This window comes from Neopsephotus bourkii, unplaced genomic scaffold (assembly GCF_033783945.1).
Source record: "Neopsephotus bourkii isolate Nb327-2 ecotype Australia unplaced genomic scaffold, CSIRO-AGI_Nbou_v1 NB_318, whole genome shotgun sequence".
NCBI lineage: Eukaryota > Metazoa > Chordata > Aves > Psittaciformes > Psittacidae > Neopsephotus > Neopsephotus bourkii.
Window position 1 is genome coordinate 481,184 of NW_026900826.1, and position 22,375 is coordinate 503,558.

The window sequence follows — 22,375 nt, forward strand, 5'->3', positions numbered from 1 at the left end:
ACTGCTCACAGTAGGTTGACACTTGACTTGAGAGGCTAGAGCAGTGAAAAGTTTAAAGCACAGTCACCTAACAAACACCTGTTTGGCAAGAGGTTTCTTCTCTGAGTCAGTGCAGGTGTAAAGATTTTATTACTCATGATCACACCTGTTGGTGCAAGTGTGCCAAAAATCAGGAATAGCTAGATGGAGGAAGAAAAATAAGTTCTGGGGCACGCTCCGCTCTCAGAGCAATAATAAATCCAAAGGAACTTCAGTAAGCTCATCTAAATGATTTGAAACTGATATTACTACAAATGAGTGCAGAATCTGGCAAAGCACAACAAGATATTGCTAAAAATCTCTCATGAAATCCTTACAGAAAGTTACTACTTTCTAGAAAGGTATATACTATATATTGAATTCATAAGATACATGTATCCATGAACATGCACAGGGGATATAAGCAATTATGATGCCCTAACATACAAGGGACAGGAACAAGTGCAGGTGGATTTAAATAATGCTTTCATCCTCAGGACTTAAATATCATGAGGTTTACCCTCATCAGTTTTTAAGGGAACTCACAAAATCCAGATGTTATTTCACACATACTCGCGTGTAAAGTATCACAATTTACCCCCGTAGATTCAGCTAAGCTCAGAGATCAGCAGGTTTTTCTCACTTTTTTTATACATGGGGCTCACCCCCCAAGGAAATGCTGGCAACCCTACAAAGTACCTATTAGTTTTTAATACAGCCACTACATTCTTGAGGTAACTGCAAGGGCTGGGATAAAACTGAATTTATTTAACTTACATCTGCTGAAATGCTTCCACATGCATTAATTAGGCTAAATTAAGATCCCTTTGCATTGTTTGAATGGTACAGGGACGCTATAATAGAGCAGCTCTGCGTCATCCAGAACAGGAGCTCCAGAAGCAAAGCTGCTGAGATCAAAATTAGGAACAGCTCACAACACAGCTCATCTCCCAAGGAGGGCCAACTGTCAAAGCAAACTGCACAGCAACAGTCGTTCCAGATGATCTGCAAAATGTGCCGGAAATGTTTCTTCCATGTAAAAGACAATGTACTTACGTTGGCTCTTCTGAGACTTTTATGGTCTCTTCCATTTCGTGTGCCTGTTTAAACCACGGCAATTTTGCTTCCACTGGAGTTTTTTCTGGGAGAGAGAAAAAAAAAATCAACACAACAAAAACGTTCAGGAATTCCTCCAAAATAAAAACAGTATGCAAAAGTTAGCAGTATTCACCTTAGCACTTCACACTTTACAATGCCTACTGATCTAAGGCTTTTGAATATGTACTGGACAATAAAACGTAACATACCAGAAAATTCCCACATGATGTTTGAGCTCCATTTTGACACCCCTTTTTACTGACAGGGTATGGGTAACTCAATTTCCATTCATGTTTAATCTTTTACTTCCTTCCTACACCTTCCCCAAATGCAGATGGAAGAGTATATCTCAGTATAATGGCTTATCGTCATAATTTAAGTTTATAGCTGAAAGAAGCCAGGGCATAGCAAACACCCATTGTATTCCAGATAGACTGCTTCCTTAGAAAATGTTGACAGAATTCCTTTTTTCCTGAGTTAGGCAGCTATCCCAAACCTGGAAATTAATTTTAAAAACAACACTAGCTTCTTTCATCTGTCTAAGCATCCTATACTTCTGTAATGCTTTTTCTAGGAGTACTGTAAACCAACTGAGGATCTGTGCCTCCAAATTTCAGTAAAACCTCAGAAGAAGCTTCTTAAATATTCAGAGCTGGTTTCTACTACATGGCTTAACCCTGAATAGTTTTCTGCCTGAAGAATTCCTTAGGGTCTGAAAATATCCTGAAATAGGGTTGTCTATAAATAGCTTTCACTTTTTCTATGCAGATCAATATGCTCAGCTGTGAAGGTCTGAAGTACAACCTTTCAAATAAATACTGTAAGAATAAGAGTAGAGCCCACTAAAATGGCCCAGAGGGACACGAATGAGCAAGTGACAAGATACACTAGTTTCCCCCCCTCATCTTGGATTTTCCTTTTCACCTTCCCACCTACTGTTGTATGCCTTACAAAGTCTTTTAGAGAATATTTATCAACTTGCATCGTTTTTAAACGCCTTTTAAATATGTAGATATGGAGAAGAGAGAAGGAAACCAGTTTGATCATAACTTAAGGAACTGACGAGTTCCCCTGAGAATGTGGACACATTTAACAAGATGCAAATGAGCAAGATCCCAGGTGATACATATGGAGTATCATTCCCATTTTAAGTATTATTGAACAACAATGTTGGACTCATTAATTCTGGTTTTCCCAGTCTGACCAGGCTGTATAGATTTAGTTAGCATGTTCACCTCATGACAGTCTGGCCACATCATCAGCAAAAAATACTAGCAGGGCATTTTTCCTAGCACCAATAATTAAAATGCTTGTTTCTGCCAAGACTGAAATAAGTCCTAGTAAATTCTAGGTATTTCTTCTAGCATTTCTGAAAAAGGTTACCAGGGGCTTTTAATTCTCCTAACAAAAATGTAAAACAATAACAGACCCAGACAAAATTCCAGTTACCTTTTGGCTTGTAACATGGTATTGGCACGATGCACTCTTCTTTTATGTGGAGTTTAAGTTGTGGATTACAGCCACCGACGTGCTGCCCGCGGTGGTCAATGCACAGCACTACTCGGTAGCGCAAGCCTCGGCCACAGGTCACTGTGCACTGCAGGAGACAACGCAATCACCTCATACTGTTTCTTTTTCATTATGTTTACTAATACTGTTAAAAAGCAAGTTAGAAGTTCTGATGATGTGTTCACTAAAGTTTTTCCACAATCAGTGAGGTATCAGATGTATGAATTTGCCCCTGCATTGCTGGGTGAATAAAGAAAAGGTTGATGCTGGAAAAAATGTCTCAAGTTTTGGGAATGCAAGTGATTTCTCGGGGTTCTGTAAAGCTTATCTGATTGGCAACAGTCTGAAACAGAGGTGGCTATGTACTGAGAATATGCTCTTTCACACTGGTCATTTTCAGTTAAAGCTGGGTCAGACGTGCTGCAAGAACAGTTTCTTCACTACATGTTAGTGATGTCATTTGGATGAACTAAGAAATTATAGAAGCGTTGAGCTATCTGACTGTATCAGATAACTACAGCCAAGATAAGTTGGCTTTATATTCTTGTTACTATAATGAAAGGTAAGAATGTTGGAAAATCACCCTTGCAGACTTGTCAGCCCCTAGACAGACATGCCTTTAGCTATTATACGCGGTGAAATATTACATTTATCAAGAACTGAGAGACAAACGACCTGATTGCAAAGGGGCTTGACCTCTGGCTCTCATCCCTCCTCCGTGTAAAGCAGGAATTCAACAGGCATAAATAATTCTATATGGATTTTTCTGCACACAGACATATTAACATTTTGATTATCTGGCCAAATTACTTAGCACAAGCTTCTAGTAAGTCCTATGAATTATGCTTGCAGGGCTGTCTTTTTCTAATAGCCATGTGCTCACAAATACATGCTAACAAGACAAGAGGCTTTCTTTAGAAAACAAAAATAAAGGTCCAATTTATTTTTCAACTTACCTGAGACCACTCCATTGCCACCCATTTAGGACAGTCAAACAAATTGCAGGTTTGAATGACTTTGGGCTTAGGGGCATACATGCATTTCCATTCTTCCACTTGCAGTATCTCTCCATGAATGGTCTCCTCTACACACACAAAACTTCTTCTCTGAATACCACCTCCACAGGACACTGAACATGCAGTCCAAGGGTTATGTTCCCACCTGGAAGAAGAACTCAGATATATTAAAAATAAGGCTATTTTTTTATTCCACTAACCTCTATTAAAAGTGCAAAATACTGAATTCAAGATCAGTGTCATTAATAGCCAGTGACAGTTTGGTTGCTGTATTCTTACCATACACTGAATAAAAATACATCAAATTACAGAACTACCTTGACTTATTCCAGATTTAAATTAGTTTGCAAATCGAGAAGACAAACAGAACTGCAAATTTAAGTACATTTAACAGAATAAGTAAAAATCTTATTCTCATACATGAGTTAAAGACACTAAATATACTGAGTTTGATTACTGGAATTATTTTACTTGCAAATAGTCCAAATACTCTAAACAGAATATTTTTCAGTTAATTTACATGGTCCCACACTCCTATTACCACTGTCAGAGGCAATCATATGTAACTGAGATTTCATGAAGTCCACAGACAAAGACAGATCTGGCTGTGCTGACTGAGGGTGTTATTGCCCAGTAGCTCATCACTGCCCACATCATGCAGGCTACCCCCAAAAAATCTCTTCATGCAAGAGCTTTTCTGGGCACTCTAATACTTGCTTTGGGTAAATCCAGCCATTTCATTTCAAACTGTCTTCACCCCTAAGGACAGTGAGCAAATTAAATTGTGACAGCTACCATTTGGCTGGTCACCACTGCAGTTCTGCAAGAGTTTTCCGCCCTCATTAAAATGCTGTTGAATGACTTTGTATTCACACTTTCCAACTTGCTTTAAGCAAAAGGCAGCTGCTCATCCATTTCAGCTGCTTCGGACAACCTAACTGATTGCTCCTGAAGCAGGGCTATGCACAAACTAAGGAAAGTCCACACAGCCCTGTCAACCAGCAGAGCTGTGGGGTAGTAGCCTCCAACAGAAGGATGATAAACAAGCTGCTGGGAGGGAATGTCTTCAGAATGGACATCTATCCAGAATCTTACACCTAACCACAATAAAGATGGAAATTGCTACACCATCTGAAGTGAGAATTACACATCGGTTTTTAGGTTACAAACTCTGTTTCATTTATCTCCTGGTCTTAGCATGAGTGTACATTTAAGCAATCATTTATCAACAAAAACTAACTTCAATAATGTCCTGCTGTTGTCATGTTTAGAGATAACAAGCTCCTATCATAGCATTTGTCTACAGATTCCACTGACCCCCACACAATTTTTCCTCACCCTTCACCTACTATCTCTTGCTTCTTTCCCACCTCCCACGCAAACCAAAGAAAAGCCGTGTGAAATGCTTCAGTCCTGCAGCACATCTTATGGTTCATCAACGTCTTAGTTTAAAACTTATTCCTATTACAACTGCAGGGGCTCAGAAAGGATCATGAAAAAAATTACATGCATTATGAACAATGGACTTGTCAAGTACTTCAGTATCCCACCAAAATCAATTCATCAAGAGTAACTTAGCTATCATAAGGGAAGTCATAATCTCAAAGTAGATGAAGCAAACGCCTATAAATCAAAGATAAGTTTAAGTGACTACTATCCACTTTCTATGATCCCACAGGTAAATCAAGGACACTTCCTATTTTACGCAATTCATTAGATTGCCTACAAAAACTTATTAATCATGCTTAAGCTCAACAAAAGAATGAGTCTAAAACATAGAGCAAGCCATGAAACATTAGCCATGGAGCATATCCTCCAAAACATTTAGAATAAAGCTGGGGGTCCCCATAAGATACCACATCACAACTACAAGATACATTTGAAGAGTAACAGTTACACTTCTCTGACTTAAATGAACTACTATTGTCAACTCATTTTCCTCAAAAAAAGTCAGAAACTGCAAAATAATTAACTGCTCAATGAATTAGCAGCTCATGGATTTATATATATAAGGCTCACTGTGCTATATGTAATGCTAGCCTTGCAAGTGTTTATAGCATGAAGTTTTATAGTTGTTTTTCTTTATCTCATCAGTTTCGAACACACTCCAGATCCCATACTCCCATAAGCATTCTCAAGATGGAGTGAGGTCCATGGCTACTGGGGAAAAGGGGGGTCTTGGGCAAGCAGTCAAGGAGATTCTTTCCAGAACCCACAGCTGTCAAGGGATCCTCAACAGTCCAACAAGTCTGAAATAAATGGAGGCATTCCAAAAGCTTTAAAAGAAAATTTTCATCCTGGGAAATTTTCCTATTTATTTCAAAAGAATTCTCCATCTGTAAAAATATTTCAGTGGGGCATTTACAACTCTAGCCACAGGAGAACTCTTTCAAGATCTTGTGGTGTGCACCATGACTTTCCCACAACTTCCTCGTGTGAATGGGAAAGTAGTGGTAAACACCACAGGACTGCAAAGCAGCCCTCCACATGGCCCTTGTGTTATGTAGGAGGTGTGATGTATGACTGCTGGTCAAGGTGAAGGAGCCTGTACTGTTTTGCTCAAGTATATCTACAGTACTTTTTTTTTCTGCCTGCTTTGCAAGAACACTCTTGGATTCGCATATAAGGAACAGGTAAGAAAAGGCAAAAAGAAAAGGTGGAAAAAGCTCCAGCAGAACTGGCACAGGCTAATGCATTGCAGTTACTTGACAGGCACAGAGAAAATACATCCTGCTACACTGAAGCAAGACCCACATCTGTGCTGGACCAGATTCACCTCATGATGCAGGAATACAAAGTTCCTGTTTCAGCTGCTGCCTTCTTTTAGAAATTCCAGCAAGAAAGGGTGCTTTTTTTATCTTGTGCTTCTTTATGCCCCTTCCCAGTGTAATATGGCCCGTTTCCTCTCTCTCCTTCCTCCTGGCACCAATTCTGTGCCCTACTTGGCAACCTGCTATCATACAGTTCTTACTCCTGAGCATCACCCAGGAAGACCATGATACCTTCTGACAGGACACACTGAGGTGTCGAAATGAGGAGGGCCTTTGTCTGCATTTCTCGGTGTTTGAAATAAGAGAATCTGCCCACAGCTTTACTGCACACAATCTATCTCACCACAGTGTCATGCAAATGTGCTGAGCACGGTAGAGCACAAAACGGGGGATTAAATTTCTCTTTCAACTGGCCTCCAAGCCCTGAACAGTTCAGAAGATGAAATACTCGTGTAAATAGATTATGCTGAGTTCCAGAGGAGACCTTAAGTGCAAAGGAATTGGCAGAAAAAAATGGAAGTGGAGAGACACAGAACATAATTATCAAACTTTACAGGATAAAGCTGTGAAGGAAAAAGTCCTGAATGTCTGTAGGGAAGCCAAGTACATCACAGGACAGCAGATCCACAACAAGCATAAATTGCTACAGAAATAAACTATGACATTTATATCAGCTGCAATCAGTAGCTCCACTGAGCCGTGCAAGTCTATGATTTCATTCGTATTACTTCATATCTTTACTTCTTTAGAAAAATATACATTATTCATTTCATGGCATAATAAAGCGGAGGATCAGCTTAGATAAATATGCATCTAACTCCATCAACTATAATTCTTCACATTAACAGTAAATCTAGCTCAATGCTTTTTAGTCCCAACATTCTTCACAGAACATGTAAGCCTTCCAGAGAAGATTCACATTCTTTTCATTGATTCAGGTAGATAAATAAATGGCAACAAACTGTGCTCTGACAACTTAATTTTAGGTAATATATATTCAGACAACTCAGTGTCTTTAAAGGGACATCAGCCTTGATGTCAATAGATAAAGTGTAGGTCTAATGAAGAGCAGAATAAGACCTCTAGACGAAAAAAAGAATTTCTAGAGTCCTGTAACACAGGCAGACCTGTTCTATAAAATACATTCATTGCATACATCTTCAAAATAAAAACATTTCATTTCATTCATCATTAAGACAAGAATTCATACATGCATTTTAATGGAGAAGCTCTTCCCAGAACTACAGCAGGAGAAGGCTTAGGGGGACAGTTCTTTATTCTAAATCTTCCACACTGATATTTTCAAGAGCATATTAATCCCTTACTGTTAAGCTAATCAGTCAGAGTGCACTGAAATAAATCACAAATTTAAAAACATGTAGACGATTGATATAAACTGTACAGTAAAAAATCAGATGTTCCGTGATCTTAATACTCAAATAGTATGTTCGCAGTGAAAACTGTGCTACTGCTGACACGTATGCTATCCTGATTATACATACCGAGGAAGTGGCTGGAAGTGATCATAGGGCATGATTTCTTTAAATCCATCACTGTCAAAAAAATAAATATGGCATCATTATTTCTCATATCCGAGACTGTATACCAAGAACATATTTTTACATGATCATACTTAAAGTAAGAAATTCCCAGTGTGAAATGAGGGAATTTTACATCCATTACACATCACCCTTGTGGCAAACAATGACTTGTATAACCTTACCTCTTCTGCACAGGTAATTTACTCCCCATACAGTTTCTCCACTTCATACCATCAAAAATAAAACTAATTAAATGAACGAGCCTTCAGCAAAGGAAAGTATTATCAGCGAATTTTTAGGACTGTGCTAATTTATTCTCAAGAAAAGTTACATACTTAAACCTGTAACAAAGACACTGAGGAACTTGAGTGGCAGTGACATAAATGCATCACAGGATTAATCCTAGATAGGTCCTGAATGGTGATTAAGACCCTTCTAGAACTGCACAGCATAGAGCAGGCATAAACCCTTACTACCAATGTCAAGAGATATGGTATTATATCTAGTAGTACTTCCCTATTTCTGTCTGTATAAGCTAAATTTGAAAGGAAAACATAATTACACCCTTTCCCTCCCTAATTTTCCCATTCTAGCTTTGCAACACTTGGCAACCATTGCCATTAAGCATTACTGAAATCTTACCACTCCATATAGTGATCAACTCTCCAGGAAAAAAAACTTTGAGAGTCTGCACATCTATAACTGTTAGAGGTCACTATCAATGATTATGTTCTACAGGAATGAAAGGAAATGGACAGTTTAGCTATAGGAAATGAAATCCATTGAAAGTGTTTCCTTTTCTTCTTGCCTATAACTCTAGCTTGGCCAGCTGGCATATTAATGTGAGGTTCTGGGACCTGATACTGTGATGTTATTTTAAGATTCTCTAGCACAGCCAGGAAACCTCACCAGACAATCCAAAAGTTAGTTTGAAATACTGTAGTGTAATTTGATACAATTTATGTATACTATAGCCTTTGTAATTTGGCAATAATGTTCTGTGGTATTTGTCATACAAGTATAGTTACTTTGAATGTTTTCTTTTTTTTTATTCTTAGTATAAAAACACAAAGCCCCCCAAACTTTAATAATTAAGTGTCAATTCCACAGTAGAAATGAAGAATGGAACTTTTACTGTGGGCAGATGAATAAAACAAGTTAAACCATGTGCGAAACTTGTACTCTGACAGAACTGGAGCTGCTGTCTGTCTAATGAGAAATCCTGGATGGCAGCATCAATAAATCCAAAGTAGGCAAACAATCTGTCCTTCTCACACAGCCTCACAAAATCCTTGTACTAGTGCTGTACCACTCAGCAAAAGATAAAGTAGAATTAGCCCTTGAACAGACAAATTGACATTTACTGTATCTCTGTATAAAGCAGTCTCCTATTCTGCAACACTGAAACGATACAAATCTATAGGCAGTGGTGCCCAACATCAGCCTTTAACGTGTGCAATAATCAAGCAAGATTAAGTAGCCATAAAGATTAAAAGAGATTAAATCAAGTAAATACAATTTCTTGTTCATTAGTAACTGACTATACCACACACAAACTTATTTGCCATACAAACCTAGAAGGGCAGGGATCCATGTTGCATTCTTTTAGCTTGGGCTTTGGTTTCTTATTTTCTGGATGATAATGACAATAGTGGTCAGGAACAACACGTTTCAGACGAATATCCATGCATTCAGCTGAATTAAGCTGATAACCTAATGTAGGAGCAAAGTTAAATATTGGTAATAGCAACACATTAAAGCAGCCTCATTCCTTCCCCACCCCTCCCAAAAATTGTGCCGCCCATTCACTATTAATTTCTTCTGCTACTCTTCTTTGGTTTACTTTTAAACAAGGAAACACTGCACAGAACATGCAGGACCAGATCTTCATTTAATGCAATTCAGCATAACTATTATGTCAGCCTACCCTAACACTAGAGGAGGCTTTGGCACATTATTCTAATAATATTCTAAGTATAAGAGTAAAAGCATATATATTTTTATGTGATGCAGGAATACATGTACTGGAACAGCTCACCTGTCACAGAGGCAACTCTAGAAAGTCATATGGTTCTACTACATGTTCCACAATTTATAACTGCCCTCCCCCAAGGAGGATTTACCACGTATCTTAAAGAGCTATATTACACAGTCATGCATGTTAAAAAAAATAAATACTTAAAATAAAGCCAGAGGAATTGAAGATGAGATCCAAAAACATTGCTAAGTTAAACTGGAGACAACCAAGAAATAATTTCAAGAACATTCCAAGTTGAAGAGCCAGCAAAAGAAAACTTGAAGTAACTACTTGGTGAAAAAAAAAAAAAAAACAAAAAAAGAAGTCTGTGAGGAGACTGGTTACAAGAAAGGATCTGAGTTTTATAAACCACTAAGTTGCTTTTTTGGCTAAGAAAAAAGACTCATTCAAAAGAGCTCACTTGGACTTAAACTGAGGAGAGGAGGAGGATGTGCTGGTATGTGCAGAGGAAAAAAAGTTTGAAACCACAAGAATTAAAATCCAAACAGAGTCAATAAACTAACAGCACAAGTCCCAGTGTCTACTGAAAATGCTACGTATCATATATCAATGGCTTTGCTTGTGTGTCTCTTGGCTGATTCAAAGTGTCATCATGCATGAGAGGGATAACCATGAAGAGGAACTAAGCAGTTCCAGTGATGAAAGCATGTATGTTCCAGTTCTTGTAAGTACTGAAAGGACCCAGAAGATACGCTACTTGCAAACAAGATAAACTTAATTTTCAGACATTCTTGCTCATTCAAGCCTGACAGTACTTTCCGAGATGCCCATCACACTCCCCCTTCCAACACATGGAGATTACAGAATTAAATATAGGAGAAGCATCCAAGTGAGGAATGGTGGTGCACTGATTCCAAGTCTTTGTTGTGAAGAACTTTTTCTTTTATTGCCAGTAATATATGCCAAACAGACAATCTGGACACTAAATCTGGTTTAAGATAACAGGTTAAAGCCAGGCAGCTGCAATACAACTTCCCCGCATGCCTCAGTAATATGCCATTCTTTACTGATTTCATGGGAAAGCAAGTAGCTCAGTTTCTGTGCTTCCTCAGTTACTGGCCTCCCTCAGGACTGCCATCAAGAGTGTCAAGCCTGCTTATAAAGGTCATTTTCATATTACAGACATGCAGCTACAAAGCAGGGCACTAAAAACCCTGGCTGATTTCAAAGAGATTGACATGTAGCTATAATTTTCAAACCGTAACACTAGTCTGCATAAGGCTGGATTTAAGCCAATAAACTTGAAGGTAGATATGTCTCTTGAGTTATCCAGTGTTTACCTGCAGTCCTCAAAAATAACTGTGATGCTTTACACTTCTTCCCCTGTCAGATGAGTTAGGAAAAAATTCATAAACATTGCGGTGAAATCATCAGAGGACATGTATTGCCACTCACACTTCCAGCAAGAATCACACTTAATGAGGCCAAGTATCTTATAAGATACAGTAGTTTCCTGTGGGACCAGATATTACACACATATACTGTCTGCATTTCAGATTAAAGTGAGGTGCAAGTGGTCCATCAAAGGATCCCCAGGCTCCACTTGTGCTTTAAACATCTTTCACTCATGTCCCAAGTAACTATTTAAGCTGTATTTGCAGCCTCCAAAAAACCCACTACAACAGGATCACCAGTACCCCAGTCTCTTTTGCAGGTGACCTGGGTAATGCTAGCTGAAGTGAAAAAGCTATCTAAAGTGTCAAGCACTCCTCCTGCCATGAGATTACGGTTTTTGCAGAGCCAGACATGACAAGCGGTGGGCTGGGCTGTATGAGCAGCAGAAGATTTGTGCTGCACTTCATCTAACCATTGTATAAACTGTAGTGTTTAAACCAGTAGATGCCATGGCACACTATGTGCTGCTCACCATCAGGACTAAGTGTTTAAGATCAGAGAGTCAAAGGTATTAATAGTAGTTATTCTTTAAGTTCTATTTACTTATACTGTCTCCCCTTCTGTCTACACTGCGGCCAGAAATACCTTCTTCCTCCATTTCTTGATTATCCTTATGTTAAAATCTCACCGTATTTCTTTGCTTACTTTCCTAAAATACCCTTTATGAATTGGCATTTTCCATTTTGAATGTCATAACATAAAATCATAGATGAGCTTGGGTTTGAAGGGACCTTTAAAGATCATCACGTTCCAGCCACCTTGCCATGGGCAGGAATACCTTCCACTAGATCAGGTTGCTCAAAGCCCCTTCCTGAACACTTCCAGGGATGGGGCAGCCACAACTTCTCCGGGCAGCCTACTCAAAGTTCTTACTCAGATGATCATTCCTTATGGAATAACATGACTTCCAGTAATATAAGGTATAAGAAATCCTATGCACATACTAACTTAACCAACCAACTTAGGTACTATTCTTCCATTTATTTTCCTGAAGAACCATCAGTGTGCACAGAAACACAAAAATATAACCAATAAAAATGCATAACAAAGGTTGTCAATCTGCCACTTGTGATCTTCAGATTTAAGCACTCATGAAGAACTGCCATTACTTACCTCCTCCACATGTCACTGTGCAAGGGAAGAACTCTGTTTGTCTCCACTGATGACTGATAGGTTGATAGAAGAAGAACTGAACCACACTATCTTTTGATCCAGAGTACCTGGTCTGAAGAAATTTCCATTACAACACATGTGTATACTGTACTGCTCATGTAATCTCAAAACATAATTCATATATAATAGCAGTGCAGAGAGTAATATGATATATGAGTAATATGAGAGCAATAGAGAAGAGATTCAGAGCAGCCCTGCAGAGAAGGACTTGGGGGTGTTGGTTTATGAGAAAATGAACATGAGCCAGCAGTGTGCGCTTGCAGCCCAGAAAGCCAACTGTATATTTCTACAACACGACAGATAAAGCCAAGTGGTGTGGCAATACTGAAACACTTGTCATTTCCAGTAGAAAACTGTATTACTATCTTCTTTGGCAGTTAATTCTTGATTTTTTTTCTATATACAAATATCTGTGTGTATGATGCAAGCCATCGGTGTGTGGTCTGGGTAGAAGAGAAGTTTAGATTAGAAATGGTCAGTAGCTGGATTAGCTAAAGTTGATTGTAGGGTGCTGCATGGAAGCGATTCTCAGATTCAGTAGGTGGCAGTCTTCAATTGGATTAACACTAACCCACTGCACAGGATCACACTGATATTCTCCCAGTAATTAAAACAAAACTCCTAGTCATTTTTACCACTGTTGTACTTTCCACCACAAAAAAGACATTAACCTTGTAACATTTTAATTTGTTTGGATATACTTAGTATAAACTAATTCTGGACTGTAATTAGGATTCCTTTTTTGCTGGCTGAAAGATTGTGCTGTTCTGCTACAAGCTGATGGAGCCACCTACTCTGTTGCACATATTTTGCAGTATCTTTGTACATTTGTACATACATGCATCCCACCTTGATAATGAAATCTGCTCCAAGAGGTCCCTGGATCTTCATGATTTCCCTGTCCGTACTCTTCTGAAATTCAACAGTTGTATTTTCTATGATAAATGTTCCAGGAGCATCAAAGCTGTGCTCTCCCTTGTCTCCTTGCAGTGTCTTCGACTCTATAACTAAAGAAGAAACACGCAATTAATAAACTTGAACAGGATACATTTATTTTCAAGGAAATCAGAAAATAATATTCACAGGTTTGTCTTGCAAGTAACAGCTATATCTGTGCACTAAAAAAACCATGCAGAATATCTCTAAGAATATTCACTACTTCAGATTATGGGCTATTTAGTGTGAGGTGTCCCTGCTCATGGCAGGAGGGTTGGAACTAGATGATCTTAAGGTCCTTTCCAACCCTAACTATTCTATGATTCTATTATATAATTGCAGGAAATGTCAGCACAGGAATATCTGCCTGAACACACTATTCTTTCATACCAGAAACACTTCTGAGACAGGTTTTCCTACACCAAGTGCTCTATATATTTATAAAGCAATAGATTCAGCAGGACGAGCTGCAAGAAACTCAAACCAGATAGACTCAATACACAGAAAAATAACTTAAACTTCCATGCAACTCAAAAGCCTAGCAACTTCAGCAGTCTCCAGAGAAGCCTGAATGGTGTCAAACTCACCAAACACTCACCTCAGTACCTGTATCACTTTACCCATTCCAGATGTCATTAACTCAACTTTGAATATTTCCCCTGTGAGGCAAAAGCACGGCCAGGAGGTGGGTAGTTGCAGTGCTGCTGGAGGGATGTCCCTTTCTCAGAACAGGTGGTGATGAAAACCCTTTTGAGCCGTTCTGCACTCCTTGGAAACACATTAAACTAACAGCCCACAACCTCCAGAAGACAGATGAAGCATTTTTAGGATTGAGTCACTTCCAGCAAACTGACTGAGCTATGAGTGCACAAAGCTAAAGGAAGATTTTCATAACAAAGGTAGAATTTTTGGCTCTGCATAATGCTGCACACAGGCATAGCAAGATGCATGAGTTGAAATACACTGGTCTGGTTACAATCAGAGGACTGCATAAGGCAGGCATGAATCTCAGATGAGCTAGCTAAAAGGAACCTTTTGGTGAGCTATAAATACCCTCTTTCTCCAACTATCTTCCCTTTTTTGGTACTTTAAACAGAGTTACCTAATTCAGGCTAGGCAATTTAGGTTAAGAGCATCTAGGTTTACCTGCACTGAAAACATATTCTGAATGCTGCAATCCATCATTGCTGTTTTCTTCCTTAAGGTTTTTTTAATAAAAATGCATTCTGGAGCATCCCCAACAGAGTGAAGACATTCTAGAAGAAATCAATTTCCTTTAAAAGGTACCAGTATTATCCCAAGTTTCTAAGCGTTTGGTTCCACTATGTTCAAAGGCATAACAAAGGTCACATACATGGCTGGAAGGAAGTTTAAGCAAGGATGGTTCTAGAAAAATGACTTCAAGTTAATCATAAAGTAAGAATCTTGTGGTGAATCAAATGTACTTTGTCAAAAGGCAAAAAATAAGTCTCTGGGAACCCTATTGTCCAACGCATTTCCATTAGGAACAAACTGATTTAAACAAATCCAAGAAAAATCAACAGTATTTAGACAATTACTACATATTTTTGTTTGTCACTTATAGACGTTTTCTTTCCTGACTGCATTACAAAATAACCTTTTAAATATCTGAACTCAGCGTTCTTGGATAAAGCTTCCTCAAGTCTTGACCCCAAACTTACACTGCTTAACAATAAGTATTAATGCGTGGTGCCTGTTATTCTGTCATTTTGTTGAATAAGAGTCAAATCCGCAAATCTCAAGTACTTCCAACTCCACATAAAGTCAGTAGGATCCTCAGGGGCAGAGGAACCCTTTGAAACTAGCATCTAAAATTGCAAAGCAAGATATCCAGCTGTTGCAAGAATTTAAAGATGTTAATTTGGTGACCTGAGCTACATTACTTTGCAGTCTTTATGCTATTTTTCTTCATTAAAAAATAATTTTTATGTGTTTCTAAGCACAAACCAGGAATACCGTTCAGCAACCAACCACAAGATAACTTGCTGAGAGCTGATACACATTTATGTTAGTGCTACGCTAAATTTTAATCCAAAGCATGTGTTTATTTGCAAGGTCCAGCTCTAGAGGGATGGACTGTATCTCTGGAGGTCATGTCAGTGAAGCTTAGAGCAGCTGCTCAGCTTTTTCCAGAAGTGTGTCACACAGGGAGATGAAGAGCTATTCCACAGCACAACAGATAACCTCTCATGCAATGTATTCCTGCTCAGTAGCATCTAGTGTTTGTCATCACAGGCTTCTAAAACAGAGTGAAACCAAACATCTAGTGTAACACATGCATAACATAATAATTCTTATTAGGGAACAGTTCCCCCCCCCAAAAAAAATTTCTTTATTTATATCAGAGAAGTAACTGGGAACAAGGGTTTCACCAACTGGCTTATAGGCAAGGTTTAGAAAAGGACTGACCAAACATGTATTTGTTCTGCAGGGCCCTATAATCTTGAGAGGTGGGAAGTTTGACTTCAGAAGGAAGCTTCTCCCCCTAACTTTTTGTGTGGGGTCTTTAGGACTCCAGATATGCAGAGTCATAAGGACTGGGAATTTTCTCAAGTGCTCACCTGTTTCTGTGCCTAACAAGATAATCACTGGTGCCAAAGACTTATAACTCTCTGCCTTTGTGTTACTCCCATCATCTTGATACAGAATATTTTCCCCATGGAAATGCCTTGCCCAATTGTGGATGGAGGACCCAGCACAAAAGCCTCCCACACTCTTAGTGGCAGGCAGGAGTAGGGCAGCATGGCATGGGGAACCCACTGCAAGATACCTCACTGTGTAGAGAGGTGCATGGAAGAATTTCCAGGGCAATAGCTGCTGCTCCCAGTGCAAGAAGGAGCAAATCATGTTGCTAACCAGAAGCTCGCTCTTTCCTATGTGATTCATTGGTAGATAGAACATTATGGGGACTCAAAATACATCTTTTATAAATGCAAGCAACACTGTCTTTTCCTCAAAAGACAAAGCAGTGCACAGATGAACAACTAAACACTGTCAAGTAACACAAACCACTGCAAGCAGCGCAGATATTGACAAAAAGGGAAAAAAGTTTCAGTTCCTTTTAGTGAACCTAACCTCCCTAAGTTCATGAACTCAGTTATCTAGCATTAGCCACTTGTAAAAATATTAGCTTCTGGTTTTCCTGTTTCTTCTGCTGGAGGATTAATTTCAGGGAACTTTCAGTCTTTCTTTTGATTCTAATGCTCTTAAAACAACTGCTAGAAAAGCCGTAATATAGTCCAAATCAAAACCAAAACAATGAAACATTTTATTCATAACCATTTTTGTACTCATTACTTGGTTATTTCCCACCAAGTCACTCACAAAACCCAAGCAGAAAGAGGTACAAGAGGGATCTATATGTAAAAAAAACCCAGAGTAATGCCTTTGCTCTCTTGATAAATCTGTTGCCTCTCTTAAGGTGCCGGTATACACAAACAAAATACTTAGTCTTACCAGCTACAAAACAAATGTAGTCTTTCCTAAAACACTAAGCTGCGGATTGTAAAACAATGTTCAGAACATTTATTTGTTTCAAATCTGTTATGTGCTACATCTCCAACCACATTTCCATTTTTGATTAATCCAGCAGCTGTGTTTTCCTGGAACAAGTGCAGACCATAAAGCCCAGGATGAAGCACAAAAGAATACAAGATAAAGGGAAAAGTGCCAGGCACTCCATCGTGCTCTTCCAGTGTTTGAGCTGCTGACTTTACTTGAAGAGCAAATATATACTGGCAACAGGAGGCAGTATAAAATTCTACAATAACTAGTGCGTGCTCCACCTGTTAAATTCAGCTCCTTCCAAGCCAGGAAGAAACTCCCTGACAAATGGAGCCTGTAATTAGAGATGACTACTTTTTAAATTCTGCCTTTAATTATGCCAGCACACCCACACAGAACTCAATGAAGCTTCAGAAAAAAGATCACTTGATATTTTCTGTTAAGTGACAAACATTCACAAACATACATACAGTCAGAAAGGCAGACAAGCAAATTTGCCTGAAGCACATCCTCTAGAACATCAGTTCTTGAAGACCTGTCTTCTATGAAGCCAGAAACTATTTCCACCTCCCTCCCCACAACAGCTCTCACTTGTTTTTCACCTCTGCGTTTTTAGTTTTAAATTTTAGGTAACAAATGTCTAAATCCTCCCAGATTTGCAAACAGATGTGCTGGGGGAAGTGGTTAAAGGAACATTTCACAATTCTCATCCAGCAAGAGAACTAGCTGACAAAGGTAATGCCAAGCCACAGCTTCTTGACGGAACCACCCTGGGTAGGAAGCCAGGAGCACTCTGTACTTAGCTACAGAGCTGCTGCTGCATTCCTCAGGAGCTTTCCAGAAATCCCCCAGGAGCCACTGAATCTAGTTCTTTTTCCTTATACAAAGCTAAATCAACAACTTCCTTCTGCAGAACTACTTAAGAAAGACCAAGAGTCCTGACCTGAACTGGTCAGGATCACTCATTCATACACCCCTTGCAATAGTTTTACATTAATATTATTTATTTCAAGATAAGTTCAGCTTTGTACATTGGTGATATCAGTGTCATAAGTTACTGTCCTTCTGGAGCTTCTCTAAAATGAAAGTCTGCAAAATCTTTGAAAGAAAATAACTGTACATTCAAAGCAAATAAATAGATTAGCAATTTTCAAATAAAATGTATTTCTGTCTTTATTTACATACCTCTGAGCAGTAGAAGTCTTTTTTATTTTCTAAGTCTTCCACTTCTACTGGTAAAAAATTGCTCAAAATGTTCAGGGATGGTGTATTTCATTGCCTGCTATGGCAGTACCACTTATCATTGAAAAGATTAGGTCCTTATGTAAAGTAGGCCTATAGGTAAAGAAATTACTACAGATACTACCATCAGCCTTATAAAAAATACTAGGAAATGAATGTCTGACAGAAGAGCACTGTTGCACACAGATGGTATGTAATGACCAAAAGCATTACATGGAAACAGGACTTGTGTGGTTTATTTTATGTAAAAAATACCTTACCTCATTTTTACCTAGACTGCTTTTCCTGGAACACTGCTCACTGACCAAGTGTGACTTCAACTGGACTATTTATGCTATCTCTTCAACAGAAACCTGGTGCTGGGTTATAGAAGTGCTATCAATCCCACACACAGCCTTTGCAAGTAATTTTCACGTAACTGTTTGCATGTAGTTTCAGAGTGTAATGTATTTTAGATGTCTTATAGACGTGTTAAGAATTACTTGGTTTAAATAAATTTAGAAACCACCAGTATGTGCGCTATTTCTTTTTACTAAGTGGACTTCCAATGTTCTCTAGGACTATCTACAGCATGGATATTAAAGATGGGAAGAGGAATCAAGGTCACTATGTGTTCCCAAAGTTTGCATGAGTTCAAATACAAGGTTCTGTTTTTACCTTCTGTCTATGAATAAACATATAAAACAGCTCAGTCATACCAAGGTGTGCTGGTCCTTTCAGGGTAATTCTCACACTGCGACTCCCATGTGGTACAGCAATCACAGTTTCTTCCCCTAGGAAAATTAAAGAACTGTTTTAGAAGTTATCTTGCATCAGGGAATTTGCACATCACATAACTTGATGGAAAACTGTCAAAAGTGTCTAAGAAAATATTTAACAGGTTTCACAATTTTTCTATTAAAAATAATCATATGTTATTTTATTAAGTACAGTATATTGAGTCTGTTTGCTATGCCATACAACTATTAAGAGCTACGAACGGACTTGTAAATCTTTCTTGCTATTCGAGAATTATTTGCTATTAACAAAAACAACTGAAATGTCAGTAGTGTATTAGGAACATATTTACACTCTGTTGTTCCAGTTTTATTTCCTAATCACTGAATTGACATAAGGAATCTGCTAAGTAGTACTTCCCCCTTACAAAAATCTGCAGCTGTTCAGTTTCATTTTGCCCACACCTCATTTCCTGCTGCAGGTCACAACTTTAATAAGTGGCAGGACTTACAGGAAATAAATCATCTACTTAACACTAACCCTTAACCAATTACAGACCACTTAAGAGCAAATATATTTTAGCTATAACGTGTATGTTATAACAGAGTGTCTGCATCTAACTTACGATATAAGATCATTCCTTCCAGTAAGAGCCTCAATTTAAAATTAACTATAAAACAAACCAGCGCTGAATAGGACATGTCAATACAAAACAGCTTTTGGCTGCCTGAATGGTCTCTTCATATATAAACGTTCAACACACTTACTTCAGTGTATTTTACAAAGGCAGAAAGTTATTACTTTCCATTTCAACTGTAGGAAATCTGTGATTTGCCCAAGCAAACTGAGTTAACACACGAATCAATAGACCAGAGTCTTTCATGCCAGCAAGAGCAGTGCTCTCAGAAAAGGGTATGTACAGTGCACAAGAGTAATATCTACGAAAGAACAAGAGAAGTGTCCAAACAACCAAGTGCCAACCTGCTGTCTCCATTTCTAGCTGCAAATCTTCTTTGAGGGAAGACCTGTAAACATGGGCCCATTGCAGGTACACCCCACAGAGGGTGCCAAGTTCAGTGACAGCATTAACACACATCTAGGGGCTGGTGTAGAAGAACTTCAGTTTTGCAAATTCAAAAAGTAATGCGAGCTGAAGGTCAGTGATGCATTGGCTCCAGAACTACTCACACAATATTTAAAGGAAGAATACTTGAGTTTAGTTTTAACTAAAAATTAGTTGAAGAATGTTTCTTTCCACTTTAAACCAGACCCTTTTATAGTAGATGCTAAATTATCAGCTTCTGGTTTACATCTCCTTAGCATAAGTATGAAATCCTGCCAAATGCTCAGGATACTTCAAGCAAATGCTGCAATTATTTTTTCTGAAATAAACACCTTCTTATGTTACAGTTTTTATATCGCCAATTTCTAGGAAAGACATTTAAATATAACAATTTATTTTGGATGTAATAAAATATGATCTTTATTAATTTCATACTTGGGTATTCCACCAGAGTGAAAAATACTACAGTAAGAACAATAACACAGCTATGGAGCCCTGGAAAAAACATTAACTACTGAACCACTTAATATCTTTTTGCATCTTGGTTTTTCATCAGCCGAATTGCTAAAGATAGCCAGAAGGTAGTGGATGTGTGTATCTTTAAAGTAAGGAAATAACTACTGAATTCATGTGCTATACAGTATTTGAGAGAAAGCAGGTTTGAGGGGCCCATCTGTCCCTACTTGGTCAGGAATTGTATCCAGTCTTGACAACCAACCAGCAGTTACAGCACAAAACCTCAAATAAGAGTCTGCTTATGACCAGCTCTGAATAAAGCAACTGCTGTTTTGAAGTGGAACCAAGGGCACTCCGTGCTGAACGGACGAGGCTGGGATTTGCAGATGTGCAGAGATGTGTAGGACTGCTCCTCTTGAGAACAACCAGGGTCGTTCTGCTTTGCTTCCTCCACCTCCTTACAGCAAGCTCCGTTCGCCTCAGCAGGCCTTGTTGATCCCTTTTCAGGATGCTTCACATTCCTTTAATAATACTACAGACATTCCACCCTCACCGAAGCACTCTCTGATATGGTCCAAAAGTCTCACGGGGGTGCTAAATTTGGTGTTTCTCTGCGGCAGAGACAATATTACCAGAAAGTATTTTATTTGCATTAGAGGAGATGACTAACTTCACCACCACAGCAACGTTCAACCTCTGCACCCCCGTGGACCTGTCAAGAAGTCTGAAAGCAGACAAAAGATTCTTGTAACCTGACTGAGATAATGATGACCTTGCTCTATCCTTCCATGAGATGAAATTAATTATAGGAAAAAAGGAAAGTGAGATTTTTGGAATTCTGAACTGAGATGGAGAACTGGAAGAAAATGGGGCAGAATGACCTAAGGGACTCCACCTTCTCCTGAGGACAGCTTTAAATTCCTATGAAACAGTAGTTACGACTGTCCAGGTCTGGCTCCAAAACTGTATATTCCAGAGGTCTCTGGCTCTCAGTTGAAGCACACAATTCATATTCTTAAAGGAGCACAAGGTCCTGTAAACCCATTTAAAAATGGTTATGTTGTACATTTCCCATTAAACCAGTAGGATCTACACTGTCGAAAGCAGTGAACTTTTATGAAAACAAAAGGGTAAATTGCTGTTCTGAAACCTATACTTAGAATTTCCAATTATCTTCCCCCGTCTTATACTATTTATGTATCTTTGGAAGTTAAGTGCAACCTTTCTCTAAAACTGAAAATAAATAATCATAGAATCATCTGGAATATGCAGAAACACTAGATCGTAAAATACGTTTTGAGAGTCATAAATCTCACCTTAAAAATTGAGAAACAGGTGAGATATTGTCTCTTTATTCTAACACTGCTTTCACTGTACAGATTCCTGAGGGCATGTGGTTCATCTTTCTCCAGCACCTGCCTGAAATGGGGCTCCTGCTCTTACACAGGGACTCTCTCAGCAAATGAGTGTGCACACACTACACAAAGCACTTGCAGATTAAGCTCCTGGATTGCTTTTACTCTAGATGGCAAGGTTTGATCCTGTTTCTATGGTGTTAATGTGGATTTAGATTTTGGATTTCAACGAGAGCAAGATCAGACTCCCTGCTATGGTAAGACTGGGAGCTAATCCCCAGGATCAAAATAAAAGAGCCACATTCCTGAGTTCAATCCAATTCAGCAGGTTTTATTTATTTTTCCATGTGGGCCATGGTGGACCCATTTACTGTTTCACATATGGGCCAGTTGGGATTTTTCCCTCTCTCCTCTTACAGCAGGGCAGAGGGTTTATTTCAGGCCTATAAAAATTGTTTCTTTCCATGTATTTGCTCAGCAGTTATCTGCTGGTCCTCCGATTCTGATTGAAGACCTATGTGC

General features: G+C 38.7%; 1 protein-coding gene across 6 annotated transcripts in view; it reads right to left on the bottom strand.

Annotated features, from left to right (window-relative positions):
• Positions 1-22,375, bottom strand: part of ADAMTSL3 (ADAMTS like 3) — a 179,528-nt gene that overhangs the window by 45,351 nt on the left and 111,802 nt on the right. For all 6 annotated transcript variants that reach the window (XR_009724559.1, XM_061347296.1, XM_061347297.1 and 3 more), the window contains exons 8-15: positions 18,961-19,035; positions 13,409-13,566; positions 12,500-12,611; positions 9,528-9,666; positions 7,915-7,965; positions 3,582-3,786; positions 2,566-2,713; positions 1,075-1,159 (exon numbers count right to left, since the gene is read on the bottom strand). Coding sequence is in view for 5 of the 6 variants with exons in the window: in XM_061347296.1 (XP_061203280.1) it covers positions 1,075-1,159; positions 2,566-2,713; positions 3,582-3,786; positions 7,915-7,965; positions 9,528-9,666; positions 12,500-12,611; positions 13,409-13,566; positions 18,961-19,035 (973 nt within the window). In the remaining variant the exon portion in view is untranslated. The remainder of the gene's footprint in view (positions 1-1,074; positions 1,160-2,565; positions 2,714-3,581; positions 3,787-7,914; positions 7,966-9,527; positions 9,667-12,499; positions 12,612-13,408; positions 13,567-18,960; positions 19,036-22,375) is intronic.